Here is a 14,245-nt window from a genome sequence, read left to right on the forward strand (position 1 = left end):
AGACAGGGAACACTGTTTTCTAAGCAAATATAGGGGAAAGGTCATGCTTTTGACACACAGTTACCTTGCTCACAGGAACTAAGGTCACTGAATCATACCACCTAGTCACACCATAGCCACTCCAACTGTGACTCACAGTGGTAGTCTGGGCACAAGCCATGTGTTTGAACCATTAATCAGGGGCTTCATCAGTGCCAGCAGCCATACCGACCAGACGGACACTAAAATACACACAAAAATGAGCTGCAGACTGCCTCCCTTTAAACGGGGTCCAATTTGTGATAAGGCTCCACAGAGATAGTAATGGTTATTACATAATAGGCCATATACATTTCTCTATTATGAAACGTCTCCAGTGGACGAACAATGCTGACTTGTGTTCAGTGCAAAGTGTGAAACAAAAATACTTAAAACATCAAACTTTTTGCAGTTCTAAAGGTTTCTTCCTTATTAACAACTACGGAAAGCTTACTACTTATTAGTGCTTTACAGCAATACAGCAAGTTCGTTCTAGGAGCAAAACATTTAACCCCTACAGGGTGTCAAATCAAAGGGCCCGCACATAAGAAAGCAAATATAAAAATAACTCAAGTGTTTTAAAAGAAAACAAATACAAGTTTAAAAGGTGTTGAGTACAGTCTGGGCAGGTCACTTGTATTTACTGTCTAGGTTTATTAGTTAATATATGCTTATATCACACATATATATTTGCAGCTCCGTTCCCGAGGTTACACTATCCTGTGGGGGGTTGCAGGAGGAGGAGGATTTTCCACAGCATGGCAACCTCAAACACTTCATTGCTGTTAAAGCATTAGTATAACATTATATAATTAATCTTATCCTGGGCTTGGGCGTAGCTCCTCAGTTCATTTGCTGTCTGAAATGAGCTGTTGAGAAGGTTTGAAGAGCAGGTGGGTGAAGGAATAAACTGCCTGAAGCTGAGTGTTTCTGGGCAGAGTGAAGCATGAACTTTTCCTCTGAGAGGGATTACTCGCACATATCTGACCTCGTTGTTTTGAATCTTTGCTCTTAAATGTGAGCTGCTACCATGGTAACAGTATCCTGACTTGATTAGAGATTAAAGAACTGACTTGAGCTTTATTGTTCCATAACAGAATGTGTCTTTATTTGCAGCCATATCAAACATCAACTTCTGACTTTTCCTTTTCACACATTTTTTCCAACATATTTACATTGACATCAGCTTTGTGTATAAACAGGTATTATGCCATTATTATTGGATTAAACTGAGACACCACAGTAAATGTGAAGCCCTTATCCTGGTGGCCATTTCATCTGTCTTCCTCCCAGGACGTGGATGTGAAGGTGGTAGACGGACTGAGCACCGTGCTTCCCGTCGTTGATCACTGGGAATTCAGTGTGGATGTAAACAAACAGTCTGTATAGTCACATTAATGTCTGGAGAATCATTACGGTAAAATGGTCTAACTTACCCACTCTGTACCCTTCAGTCAGAGATTCTTGCTTTGCCACATTTTTGGCAACAACCAATAAATGTCCTAAGAGCTGAAAGTGGAGAAAAGGAGAGCTGATGAGATTATTTCCAGTCGACAGTGAGCTGTAAATGAATCAGTTATGACTTCTTAAAGATTAATATTTAGTGTGTCCGGTCACAGAGGAGACCAAACTGGATGTGAGACCTACAGCAGGCTCATCCAGCTAACTTCGGGACTGATCCTGGGATTTCTGAACTACTTCTAACATGGTAACTTGCTGTGATACTAACCTGGACTAGAGCAAGTTACGTTCCAGATCAGTAATCATCAGGTATGAAATCAACGCCTACTGACCACTCAGATCTCCAGGAAATAGCGTCACCTTTCGTGAAGGATTCCTCAGACGTCTGTGCACGTACAGTAGGAGGTTTTAAAGTTTTTTTAAATATCGTCTGAAGTCTTTGTCTTTTGGTAATGAGCACCAATAATAACAACAGATTCATACAAGAAACTATTTGTTGATTTGTTTTCTTTTTCCAATTTTACAACAATGTTATTGCTCTATAAGTGTTACTATCAAATCCTAAAACAGAACACATATTTGTGCTTGTTGATTTTTTTTTTTAAATCTGATTTAAAAGTAGTATACGCCTTCTGTTTTTAGATTTCTTCTTTATTCTTAGACTGTTAAACAAGGGAATCTAGATAACAACAGTAATATCTGTATATCTATCTAATCTGTGTTTGAATTTTAATCTGGACGGCTGGACTCCTTTACAACTTCCCTGCTATATTATTTTATTTACCTGATATCTATTTAGGATTATAGGTTGCTTCCCTTGTGGGAAATATGAGGCTGCAGACCAGCCCACATTTGTTGCTGGTTATTTGATGTCAACACTGCCCATTCAATGCAAAAACACTCATACTGGTTGTTACATTAGGAAAGCCAGAAAACAAAAGAACATCTGGGCATATTTAACCTGCTCTTTGATCCAAGACCCTGGTTTAAGGCTACACTCTGGGTAGTACTGGTTTCAAATGAGGGAAAGGTAGCGCCTTTAGTGCTTCACCTATAGATTTCTTCCAGTGCTGTGACAACAGTTTGGGGTGAGCTGGTTCCTAAATGCTCTAGAAATTAATCTCACAGACATGTCAAATAGTAAAAACATAGACTTATAAAAAGTGAGCATGTGCTGCACAATCTCACTGCTTGTGACATGATCTGAGAGTCTAGACAAGAAAACACCAGTTTACCTCAGCGTCATCATCTTTGGCCTCACTTATTCTGGGAATAGGAATTCTTGGAATAACCAGGAAGTGAACAGGTGCCTGTGGACTGATATCCCTGAATGCCAAACACTGATAAACACAGAAAAAAAATCTTGTATATGAAGGACTGAACTGCAGAAATGTAACCACAAAATGTTTATTTATGAGCTCAGACTGTGCTTACCTTTTCATCCTCATAAATGATATCTGCAGGGATGCTTTTGTCGATCACTTTGGAGAAGATGGTTGGAGCTGGGGAGCCGTACTTCTTGCTGGCTTCCTCTGCCAGCCTCACCTCGTCACTTTTGGTGCACAGGGGTCTCTGGGGGTGAACAACAGGCATGCATCACACATGGGAAAATCAAAAAGCTGCTTTTAAGTACGTGTCGCAATGAAACCAAACCTCTTGGTGGTGGTGGGGCACTGCAGGTTCACCACAGCCACCACCAGTAGGACAGGTATTGTCAACATGCTGTGCAGCAGCTAACGAAAGGAATATGTTGACAAGAATGACAACAGGACGGTTTATTTTGATAGCAGATACCTCGCTTCGACAAACATGGGGAAAACGGCTGAGCGTAGCCGCTCTCGTCCCGAACAATGGTGTCCGCAAAATCTGACGACAGTACATAGCTGGCTTTTGCAGTTTTGGTGCAAATAATTTTGTGTCTATATATTTTTAAAGGCCGAACAGCCTGTTTATTGACAAAAACACTGCACCTCACCAGAGCCGTTGCACAGTCCTAAAAGTCCAACTTTGACGTAGCCTTCGGGTACTCCCCTACCGTTTGGATTGTTCATGCTGCATCAAATCTCTACTAGCGTCTGCCACCGTTTACAATAAGCTACATAGAAAATACACAGTGTAACACGAGTATGACGTTTTCGCTATAGTTTTGAATGATTTTGGTTTCAAAGTTTAGCGAACGTTTTAGATTTGTACCCACGTTTTTAGCGCGTTTAACTAAAAATTGCGAAATTTCTGAGTGAACGTAAAGGCACCGTCGCTTACGCGACAGGGCTTCATTCAAGAGCCTCAACGTTCTCTGACGCTAAACATAATGCTAATACAAGCTAAGCTTTATTAAATTACACGACCATTTTATTAAATTACCACACCACTGCCACAACTAAATAAAATAAAATGTAATGTTCTTTAATACCGGTCTAAGTTTTGACTTATATTACTTTATCTAGGCGTTAGCATTCAGTCTGGCTCTTTTTTCCGCAAGGGGGCGCTGCTCTGAAAGACTGTTAGTTTGTGTCAACGAAAGTGAAGAAGAAGTTAAGCAAACATGGCGGCCCGCACACGGCTACCCTTGCTGTTCCCCAGAAACTTGTTTCCTTTCAGAAGCCAAAAGCTTGTCCACACTGAGGTTTCGGTCAAGGAGCCAGCGTACCCTCCAATAGTCCCCTCTCTAACGGCTAAAAGTAAATCTGCGCGGCGGCGACAGATTGAGGAACGGGTGAAGAAGATATGCACCTCCTCCGTGGAGGACAAGCTGTCCCTCATCACTCGCATCCAGCGGGAGAAATTTGTAGTTTACCCTCAAACTTTCGCACGGAACGCAGACAGATGGTACCAGCACTTCACTAAAACCGCGTACATCCCGGGCCTGCCCGAGAAATTCACCCCGGGCTTGGAGAAGACCACAGCCGCGGTTCCAGGAATCGACGATGATGCGTTCGCGGACATACGCTCCTTGGTGACCCGTGTGATCCTGCAAGAGCATTGGCAATTTAGGAAACGCAAGCCTTTCATGTACAGACACCAAGAGCAGGTGGTCGGACCTTTTCTGAGGAGCCTGGTGTCTGGACTCACCTACAGTTTAGCTAAATACAACCCACTGCTGCAGCTTTCCAGTCTGGGTGTGTATGATGAAGTGGAACTAAAGACGCTGTAGTTAGTGGTGTGGATACCTTCAGAAAAATAAAGGCATTCATAGTGAACAACACAGACTTATATAACAACAAACGTTCCAAGTAGATTTGTAGACTCGACTAGAGTGGCCCATTAAAATCTGAAACTTATCATATCACAAAAGTCCAGCTTTTATTATAATAATCTTATGACTATTGCCAAAATAATACGAAGATATTAACAAGTTTTATTGCTCAAAGCAAAAAGACAAGGAGTTCCAGATAGCATGAAGTATGAGTGCCATGTTTTTCTACTTAACGATCCTAGTCCTCTAATGTTGATCTATATTTGTTTTCTTAGATCTCAGTCCCCAGGTGAACTTTTATTGGAGGAGGGGTCAGAGAATTATCCCAAAGGGACATCGGAAACGCCGTCTCGAGCCAACCAGGTTCCAGATCGACGACCGCCCACACAGTCAGATCAGAGTAACCCAACAGTTGCCTCAGGTAGGCGTCCTTTTCAGACCACATGGATCATGTAATAGCAATAGATGCACACTAAGGGTTTTTGTAGGCCTTGCATAGTGGGGGAAAATCACACAAACCACTTAAAATGTTTTTCATTGATGTTGTCATTATATATTTAATTCTACTTTATTATATTGCGTCTCATCGCAGTGTTAAAAGGTTTTAATCCAGATTCACACATTTAAAGCATCGCTTTTTCTGCAGTTATATAGCAATTTTCTGATCTTGTCAAATACTCAATGGACTTCACTCAGAGTTCTGCAGTTATTTGTGTATATATTCAACATTATTACCACAAGGGGGAGTTTGGGGGAGACTGAATGGGCCTATGGGCTCTAGACGGCCTATCTTGCAAGTTGGGCTTGCAAGTTAATTTGATCAAATTACTTTGTCAAATAATACATTTACTTTTAGTTTATGCCGCTGGAAGCCTCCCATGCAGCTGAAGTTCCAGAGATCACGCTTCGTCCCAATGTGATGCCGCTGTTCAGAAGGCAGTACGACAACAACATCTTCACAGGTGAAACAATGATGTGGGTCATGCAGGCTGTGCTAGGTGGTTCTAGACATGTTTTTCAGTCTAGTGAGTACATGTTCCTGGTTAGTAAACATGATCACATTTTTTTAATCCTGCTAATCTGATGACACACAGCCACAGCACCACTATGTTTTAGCAAAAAGCCCTGTGGACACTGTGTTTCAAATCGAATCAAAACTACTTTAAGTTTGCTGACTTTGCCCTAAAATCAGACTTTGAAAAGCTGTTTTTCTTTTTTTTTCCTATAGTTTTTATTTTTTATCACTCCTGCCACCATCTTTGCTGCCACGGAGATCTCCCATAGATCTTATTTCGGGATTCTTTGAATGTCCCGTCTCCCTTTATTATAATATATCTGATTCTATCGATCAGTCATGTTTGAACAGATTTTAGTTGCAAGCTCAGTAAAACAGTCCGTGTAGGGAGCAAAGGAGGTAGAAAATATATATACTGCCTTAACCCAGAGCCCCAAAAACTGGCCACTGTCCCAAAGGCAAACTGATTCGTTCCCAAATTGTAATTCTGGTCTCACTAACAGGTCATCAGGTTGATTTTTCTCATTATTTACTTATCGTAATGGTCAGCAGGGGGCGCCAATGTGGAACTAACTGGTATTTAGTAAAAGGTATAGTTTGTTTTTTGAGAACAATTATTTTAAACCCAACCTTGCTTGGTTTTAAATCTTTCTGCTTCTATAGCAAAGTATGATAATAATGTAGCTGCAGGTGGTTTTATATTTGAAGTTTTCATTATCACAGAGGTTACCCAGTGTTTGGCTCATTTTTTTTCTTTATGAATCCCCTCTACTTTCTGTTTATAACAAGCCTCTCTGTTTCATTTAAAGGTGCAAAGCTACCAGACCCAGCGTGCTACGGTCACACTCAGTTCCACCTGGTGCCCGACCGATACCACAGAGACCGGATGGTTCGGCAGCAGCAGGCTGACCAAGTGGAGGTTTTCCTCAGAGCCAACGCGCTCGCCAGCCTCTTCGCCTGGACAGGAGCTCAGGCCATGTACCAAGGTGAGTTCCTAACACAGCAAAGGTGCAACAGAACTGAGATGCTGTGTTTATAAAACATTACAATACATATTTATGTCTTCATGTAGTTGATTTACTTTGTTCGCTGAAGAGATTTAAAGACGTGTCAGAAAGTTAATAGAGCAAATGTCATCATGAAAAGCTTTTTCTTTATGTTCAAGTTGGTTTCTAAACATTTTCTAAAAAGGTCACACACTCACCAGCCACACAATAATATCTATCAGCATCTATCGGCAGCATTTCAGTGCATTTAGGCATGAAGATGTGGTCAAGAGCTGCTAAAGTTCAAACCAAACATCAAAATGGGGAAGAAAGGTGGTTTAAGTGACTTTGAATGTGGCATGGTGTCGTTCGTTGTTCCTCATACACCGGAAACTTCTGAAATTCTTAAGCCAACCCAAAGTATTTAGCATTTCTTAATACTAAGGATTCTGGCGTAACTATTTCCTTCAGCCTGGTCTTAGTATTGCAGAAACTGATGATCTACAAAGAAAATTCCAGTGAGCAGCTGGCTGAGGCAGGAGGAGATTGGTCAGACTGTTTCAGTTGCAACAGTAACTCAAAATCCATCAGTCTTGAACTCTGCTGTGACATTCAGGTGGTAGAGTACAACATAAAAGCATGGATCCATCCCACTCTGCATTAACGGTTGAGCCTGGTAGTGGTGGTAGTTTAATGATGTGGGGGATATTTTAATGGCACACTTTGCTTCTTTTGGTACCATTTGAGCATCCTTTAAAAATCACAGCCTGCCTGAGTATTGCTGGACGTGTCCATCCCGTTATGACCACAGTGTACCCATCTTCTGATGGCTGCTTCCCATCACGAAGCTCAAATCATCTCAAACTGGTTTCTTGAACATGAAAATGAGTTCTCTGTACTCAAATGGCCTCTACAGTCACCAGATATCAATTCAATAGAGAACCATTTGGATGTGTTTGAACGGAAGATTTACATCATGGATGTGCAGCTGACAAATTTGCAGTAACAGTTGTGCAGTCGTGTCACTATTGACCAATCTGAGAAATGTTTCCAGAACCTCGATGAATCTATGCAATGAAGGCGTAAGGCGATCATCCACTTAGTAGCCAAGTGTACCTAATGAAGTGGCAGTGAGCGTTGTTTTGCTTTTTATTAGCCTGGCAGAGTTATAGTGTCTCTGAAATCTCTGGGTATGTGTCGACTATCATAATTAATATTGGTCCAGAATCGTCATTGCAGCCGACCAATCACGTTCTGTGATGTCATAGCTTTGTGACTTTTGGGGGGAGAAGTTTGCCTTTTTGCGGCAAAGCTTTCTGACCAAAAGTCTGATCATGCTTCAGGTTGAAATAAATTTTCAAAAACAATAACTAAGTGTTTAACAAATGTAATATTAAGGGGTGTCTTGTTCCCCCTGTGGACACGCAGTGTACAGGACAAATCTATGACATATCCACTATGTTTAGTCTGTTTCCTCCAGAGCTGCAGAGCTAACAAAGTGACTGGTCAGTGGCATTACTCATGATGCTGCAGGAATAACGCTGATACAGGAATATGGGATTACTGCAGTGTCTACATTTGGCTTTAAATCTGAGAGAAGGCGTAGCTCGTGTTGATGCTTCCCTCTCCCCGCTGTAGGTTTCTGGAACTACGAGGATGTCACCAGACCCTTCGTGTCCCAGGCCGTGATCACAGACGGCCACTTCTTCTCCTTCTTCTGCTACCAGCTGAACACAGTTGCGCTCTCTGTGGAGACTGACGCCAACAACCCCAGGAAAAACCTCCTGTGGGGCACAGAGAGCCTGCGACTGTACGAGAGCGTGCAGGACGGAGAGGTGGTGGGACTGAACGACGGCGTCGTCAAGCTTCTGGTTCAATTCTTCATGAATCAGCCGTAGTTGGATTGTAAGGGAAGGGGTGGAAATCTTTAGGCAGATTTCACTTATGTTTTTTGTTCTCTAAAGAGCAAGATGGGAGTGAAGTTTGCCAGTTTGTATGAAATGTAATGTTGAAAAAAGAAGAATCTGTATTCCTGTGAAAGTAAGTACTGAAAAAATACTGTGTACGCATCCCTGATTATTACAGAGGCCTGAAAGATCACAATGGAAATTTGCGTGTGTGTTGGGTATTATACACTGAGAGTTAAGGGAAGCATAGAAAGAAGCAATAATTTAACAAATATCTGTAGCATCTTGGGCGAATCCGTTGTGTGAATACATATTTCTGACTCCCGTCATCTCAGCCTGGGCTGCTTCTGCGACAGACGTGTTGGCGGCACACAACAAGAGTTCAGAAATATAGTAGCTTCAACACGTTTAAGTAAATTCATTAACTCCAGCCAAACTCAGCATGTCTCACACAGGCTGAGGAACGAGCCGCTCTAGTTTACTTTCTAAATGCAGTGATACAGATTTGTTTCTGACAGTCGCGGCTGAGGGTGTGTCGCCTCTCGCTGTGGTCACAGCTACAACGGTCTACATGATTGTGTGTCGTGGGACAGCTTAGCTTCTTGTGTGTCGTGGGACAGCTTAGCTTTTCCCCGTGGGGAGGAGGAAGTGCAAAGGTTATTCAGGACAAAAACATCCACTGTATTTATAGAAAAAATAATAAATGGCAGATTTTCAAAACTGACTCTTGTTATTGTTGCTTAATCCATCCTAAACTTATTTTTCTGTTGACTGCTCTGCTGACGTGTTAATAGACACATTTTTGAAGTGTTTCTTTAGTGCTCGGAAATAAGTTTCAAATGAATCCAACACTGAAACGGCGGTTTGTGTGGTTTTTAATCGGCTTGTTTGCATACGGTGCAGTCATTTTTGGGGAAGAAACTATGACTCTGTGACTATTCTCCTACACGTAAACGCAAAACAGATGCACAAATATGATGAATATGTGAAGATATATTTTGATTTACATGTTATTCAAGTACTGTAGATAGATTACTGCAAGGACAAAAGTCATCGGAAGCACAGTGAAAGGTTAGTCAAAGAGTGTAAGGCACTGCTACGAACCACAGAGAAGAAAAACGGGTAAAAGTCATTTGAAGTTTACGGTGTTGCCAACAAGAAGAGAAAGTCACTTCTGTTATGAGAAAGGGGAGGGGACAAAGATGACGTGATGTGTCAAGAGAAGCGTGTCTGGGTTTCCGCACAGGAAGTAAACAGGAAAGGAAAGAGGCCCCTTGTGTTGCAAACTCGAGTGTTGATTAGCTGGAAGCTGTTGCACTCCGAGTGTTGAAACAAAGTGATGCAGTTATAACAGATGCCACAATAACCGTATAAATGTTGCTAGCGTTCACTTTTAAAAATGAGTTTTAAAGCTGGCTGCAGTCTTTAAACTTTGCGCTGCCTCATGGACGTATTACCCTCCAGCTCCTTAGCTTCTTCCTGAGGCCTGACAGAAAAAAAAGAAGTCATTCTTGGATTATGAAATCTGCAAGTATCTTAAAAGAAATACTGCGTCATTGTACTCACAGCTCGTTCTTTTGGTTGCCGTTCGGCAGATTTTCTGAGAATGAGACCGATAAATACAAGTTAAAAATAAGCTTTGTCATAAAATGTTGCAAAAAGTATATGATAGTGATACAAATAAGAGCTGGATGATGTTTATCTACCCTCTTCTGTGTTGTTCTTCCTGGAATGAATTTTCTCGTAGAGCAGGATGGCAGTGACCAGCACGATAACTTCAGCCAGGATGGTTAAGAAGGGTTTCAGGGGCTCAATGAAGCTGATAATCTTCAGTACAGAAAGAGGAAATATTATATATCACTACTCCTACTGTTTTCAGTCACATCCACAGGAAAGAAGAACAGATGTACTATCTTATGGGATTAGTAGACCGCACTCAGTGTCTATTCTGCCAAGTAGTTTTAAAAGCTTTATATGTTTGAGTAGTTTTTTGTAGTTTGAAGCCTGTGGAGTTGGGCTCTCAGTGGTTCACCAGACCAATCATGACAGGCCATGATTAATAACATATTTTTTTTTATTTTACAAAAGCAGTAACCAGTGAGTTTTAAAAAAGAATGGGATGCAAAGAGAGACAAATTATTTATTTATTATCAAACTAATAATGAATCCTGGGTCTGAATTACAAACTGCTCAGGGCCTGTACAGGTACAGAGTTCCTTTTGTTTACTGACAGCTCCACAAGGTTTACTGACCTTGAGCTCCACATGGCTCACTGAGGTGCCGATGCGGTACACCGCCCCACAGTAATAGGAGCCAGAGTCTTCATCCGTCAGGTTGCTGATCTTCAGCTTAGTCTTCCACCCTTCATTGTGGATTTCATAGCGCTGAGGCTCTTCAACAACGAGGATCTGTTCCCATATATATCAACATACGTTAACATGACACCGTCTGGATTTTGCTGAACGACACAGTAACAACAACAAATTTAAATGTCTTTGAAGCCAAATGAGGGAAAAGAAGGAGAATTAAAAGGAAAGATTCGCGAAGCTGTGCTATGATCCCATTTGACACCCGACCTGCCTCCCAACAGGAGCGTTGTAGGTTTTTGCTTTTTATTTTTTCCACTTAAAAAAATAAAATGACCCACACAACAAAAAATCAGATAAATAAATCAAGTTAAAAGAAGACCCCAGTCCATTGGGATGTTATCCATTGCATCTATTATCTTAAACTAATACTGCATCACATTACAGGCACAATTAAAATATCAGTAATACTGAACTTGTTATCCCATTACAAACAGCTATAACTACTAGATACTGAAAATGTGTATTTAGCATGCATAATATAAAGCATGACAAGCTTTAAAAAGTATGCACACTTGCACAAAATATGAGGAGCTGTTAAAAATAGACACTTTGTTTAGTATAAGATAATTAAGATAAATAAGGATAATTCAAGATGTGTAACATGCAAAGCTGCTCTTGAAGAATATTCTTGAGAAGAAAAACATGGGAGATGAACATAAGAGATCCTACTTGAAGGAATGTCAATTAAAAATGATCAGTGACACAACTGTACCGGCTCTGAGCAGCTTACCTTTTCTGTCCCATTGACTTTATACCAGGTCCAGGTTCTGGGCTCTGGTTTGGTTTCCTCCATTTTACAATAAATCACCACAAAGTCCCCCAGATAGCTGACTATCGGCTTGTCTCGCACCTCACTGATCTGTGGAGCTGGAGGAAAACGACCGAGATGATGATGCTTATGAAGACATAGCAGCACTGCACAGCCTCAGTCGAGTGTTATATATTGATATTCACTATAAATAGCTTGAGCAGGGACTTGAGGGGCTGATAGCAAAACAAATGAAGCTGTGAAATGTCTTGCAGAGATTCGTTGTTTATTTCCTTACCTGCCAAAATAAAATCTATTTGTGCTTCAGTCCCAAAAACACAGGAGTAACTTCCAAGGTCTTGTTCACTGACAATATGGAAACTGTAAAGCAGAAGTCAAAGAGGGGTTTAAGATATTAACATAATAAATCAAATGCTCCTGTCCTCCAACTATCTGATTATTTTAACTAAACTGTTGCCCTACTTTCATGTAAAGATAGTTACAGCTGACATGGACAGGCATGAGCTGACACTGCAGTTCTATTTAAAACCTTTTATATATTCAGGTCTTTTGATAAAACGTTGTAACAGTTTTTGAGCCACTCGGAGGGGAACTGCAAAGTGGATTTTCTAAAGCTGTCAGATAAAATATGCACATGAAGTACTTACTCTTGTTTGAGAGTATACTGCTCATTCTCCAGCTGCACAGAGCGCTCACTGTCCTGAATCGTCTTCCCATCTTTTGTCCAATAAACGCTAATGTTTGGTAGTTTCTTCTGATTCCCAGTCCACGTACAGGCTAGCGTTAGATTTACAGGCTCATGCAGCTGGATTTCCTCTGTGTGATTTTCACCTGTGTGGAGTTTTGTGGAACAGTTAGAAACACACACACACACACATACACACACACACACACACACACACACACACACACACACACACGTCTCGTTTGTATCTTCATGGGCACACACACACACACACACACATATACACATACACTCAAGGCAAAATCAGGCTCTAATTTAAATCCAGCTCCACATGGTCACAACAACATGGAAATCCTTACATCTTTGTCATAGCACACTATTTTACAAGATAAATAACTTATCAACATGTGTTCTTTAGCCATATTTACATGAGCAGTAATAAGGAAACACAACATGCAGAAATTACCTTTAAGAACAACACTTTTTACAGTTGTTTTAAGAGCAGTGGTGGGAACCTGTGGCGCTTTGGTTGAGCCCAACGTGTCTGACAGGAAAAGAAGTAAATGTATAAATATACACAGAGTCTTTTACTGTGTGTAAAATAATTCAAAAGGTACAATATTATTTATACCAATATTTTAAGGTGATTTTAAGGCAGATATCAGTGTTGCTACTTTGCTGCCGTGTGAAACAGCTCGTAACTGTCTGTGAAAAGTGTCCTCTACATAACGGCAACAAGGTTGTTTCCTTCATCATCTTTTCAAAGAGATGTTTTCTTAAATAAATACATAAATATCTTAAGATTGGGATTAAAATGTATTCGGACAAAAAAAAGAAATAAGCACTGAGTAACTTTAAGGTTTTATCTTTTTGTCTGTTATATAGTTCTTAAACTAACACACATGCACAATCGCAGAATGAAGCATAATGAGGCAACAATTAAAATCATATCAATATAAAAATCCTTTGCAAGCACGATAATTAAGTAACCTACTGTTATGATTTTTCCTTTTACATTTTATCCTATGATGATTACAAATATTTGTCTTGAGGGAAACAGTTTGAGACACATGTATAAGGTGAAAAATCATAAACAATCACTACCAGTATGCTTCAAACCAAATTATGTTGCACACAATTATGTGAAAATCTTATGACATTTCGTTCTGGCCCTTACAAGGTTACGGGACCATTTGGTGGAACAGAGAAAAGGCTGAACAGAGCTTGAACACAACCACAAAACACAGCAAAAATGAAACCCAAAATTAATTTACTTGTATTGATGTGTCTGCAGCAGACGCAAAGCAGGCAGATCTGAAAAAGCGGCTGCTTCCAGGAGGCTGACATGGTTATCGTCCCTCTGTCCTCTCTGTGAGCAGGTTCCTCACTGTCTCTACACACTGCACGGTATAACCACCCCACCCCTTCTCCCTCATCTGCACAAGTGACGCAGCCATGATATCACTCTGCAGCCTGTGGGTGGCTGCCTCCATCCATTATTCACTCAGATGGGGTTCGTGTCTGGATGTTGTGCTGCAGTTTGTGGTGCCCTTCAGGACTGCATATTAACACAAAATGTTAAAATAATGTGTATCTGTATTTGCGTGTATACTTTGATAAAAATGTTAAATCTTTCCCAGCCTGACTAGGCTGCTACTGTGCAGCTACGTGCAAGGTGTCCTGTTGTGTTATTTGAGAAGGTCACATGAGCTGAATCCCCTCATGAAATATCAAAGAGGGGCAACTAACAAAGTACCAATTCTGTTACTGCAAATGACTCATGCAGTTCTACCTTAATATGAGTATAAATTTAATACTATTCAATTGTTCACAGTTATA

At 40.8% G+C, this 14,245-nt stretch overlaps 3 protein-coding genes across 5 annotated transcripts; 1 reads left to right on the forward strand and 2 right to left on the reverse strand.

Annotated features, from left to right (window-relative positions):
- Positions 1-1,097: 1,097 nt before the first annotated feature.
- hint2 (histidine triad nucleotide binding protein 2) lies at positions 1,098-4,327 on the reverse strand. Of its 3 annotated transcripts, none has more exons than XM_040050726.1 (5): positions 4,213-4,327; positions 2,914-3,051; positions 2,715-2,819; positions 1,455-1,527; positions 1,098-1,367 (listed from the first exon to the last, which is right to left on the reverse strand). In XM_040050726.1, the coding sequence occupies exons 1-5, from the start codon at positions 4,249-4,251 to the stop codon at positions 1,276-1,278; spliced, it is 447 nt and encodes a 148-aa protein (XP_039906660.1). In that variant the 5' UTR covers positions 4,252-4,327; the 3' UTR covers positions 1,098-1,275. The 3 variants fall into 3 exon arrangements, with proteins under 3 accessions (XP_039906660.1, XP_039906659.1, XP_039906657.1); XM_040050725.1 differs by lacking the exon at positions 4,213-4,327 and adding an exon at positions 3,450-3,696; XM_040050723.1 differs by lacking the exon at positions 4,213-4,327 and adding an exon at positions 3,274-3,448.
- Positions 3,974-9,303, forward strand: mrps30 (mitochondrial ribosomal protein S30). The gene is made up of 5 exons (XM_040050721.1): positions 3,974-4,598; positions 4,951-5,096; positions 5,532-5,637; positions 6,500-6,676; positions 8,315-9,303. Exons 1-5 carry the CDS (start codon positions 4,025-4,027, stop codon positions 8,572-8,574), a joined length of 1,263 nt encoding a protein of 420 aa, XP_039906655.1. The 5' UTR covers positions 3,974-4,024; the 3' UTR covers positions 8,575-9,303.
- A 135-nt stretch (positions 9,304-9,438) lies between these two features.
- emb (embigin) lies at positions 9,439-13,816 on the reverse strand. The gene is made up of 9 exons (XM_040050722.1): positions 13,681-13,816; positions 12,873-12,950; positions 12,369-12,552; positions 11,999-12,081; positions 11,683-11,819; positions 10,836-10,991; positions 10,290-10,410; positions 10,150-10,183; positions 9,439-10,069 (listed from the first exon to the last, which is right to left on the reverse strand). Exons 1-9 carry the CDS (start codon positions 13,751-13,753, stop codon positions 10,009-10,011), a joined length of 927 nt encoding a protein of 308 aa, XP_039906656.1. The 5' UTR covers positions 13,754-13,816; the 3' UTR covers positions 9,439-10,008.
- Between the last annotated feature and the right edge of the window lie 429 nt (positions 13,817-14,245).

This window comes from Simochromis diagramma, unplaced genomic scaffold, assembly GCF_900408965.1.
Source record: "Simochromis diagramma unplaced genomic scaffold, fSimDia1.1 OVJJ01000131.1, whole genome shotgun sequence".
NCBI classification, from domain to species: domain Eukaryota; kingdom Metazoa; phylum Chordata; class Actinopteri; order Cichliformes; family Cichlidae; genus Simochromis; species Simochromis diagramma.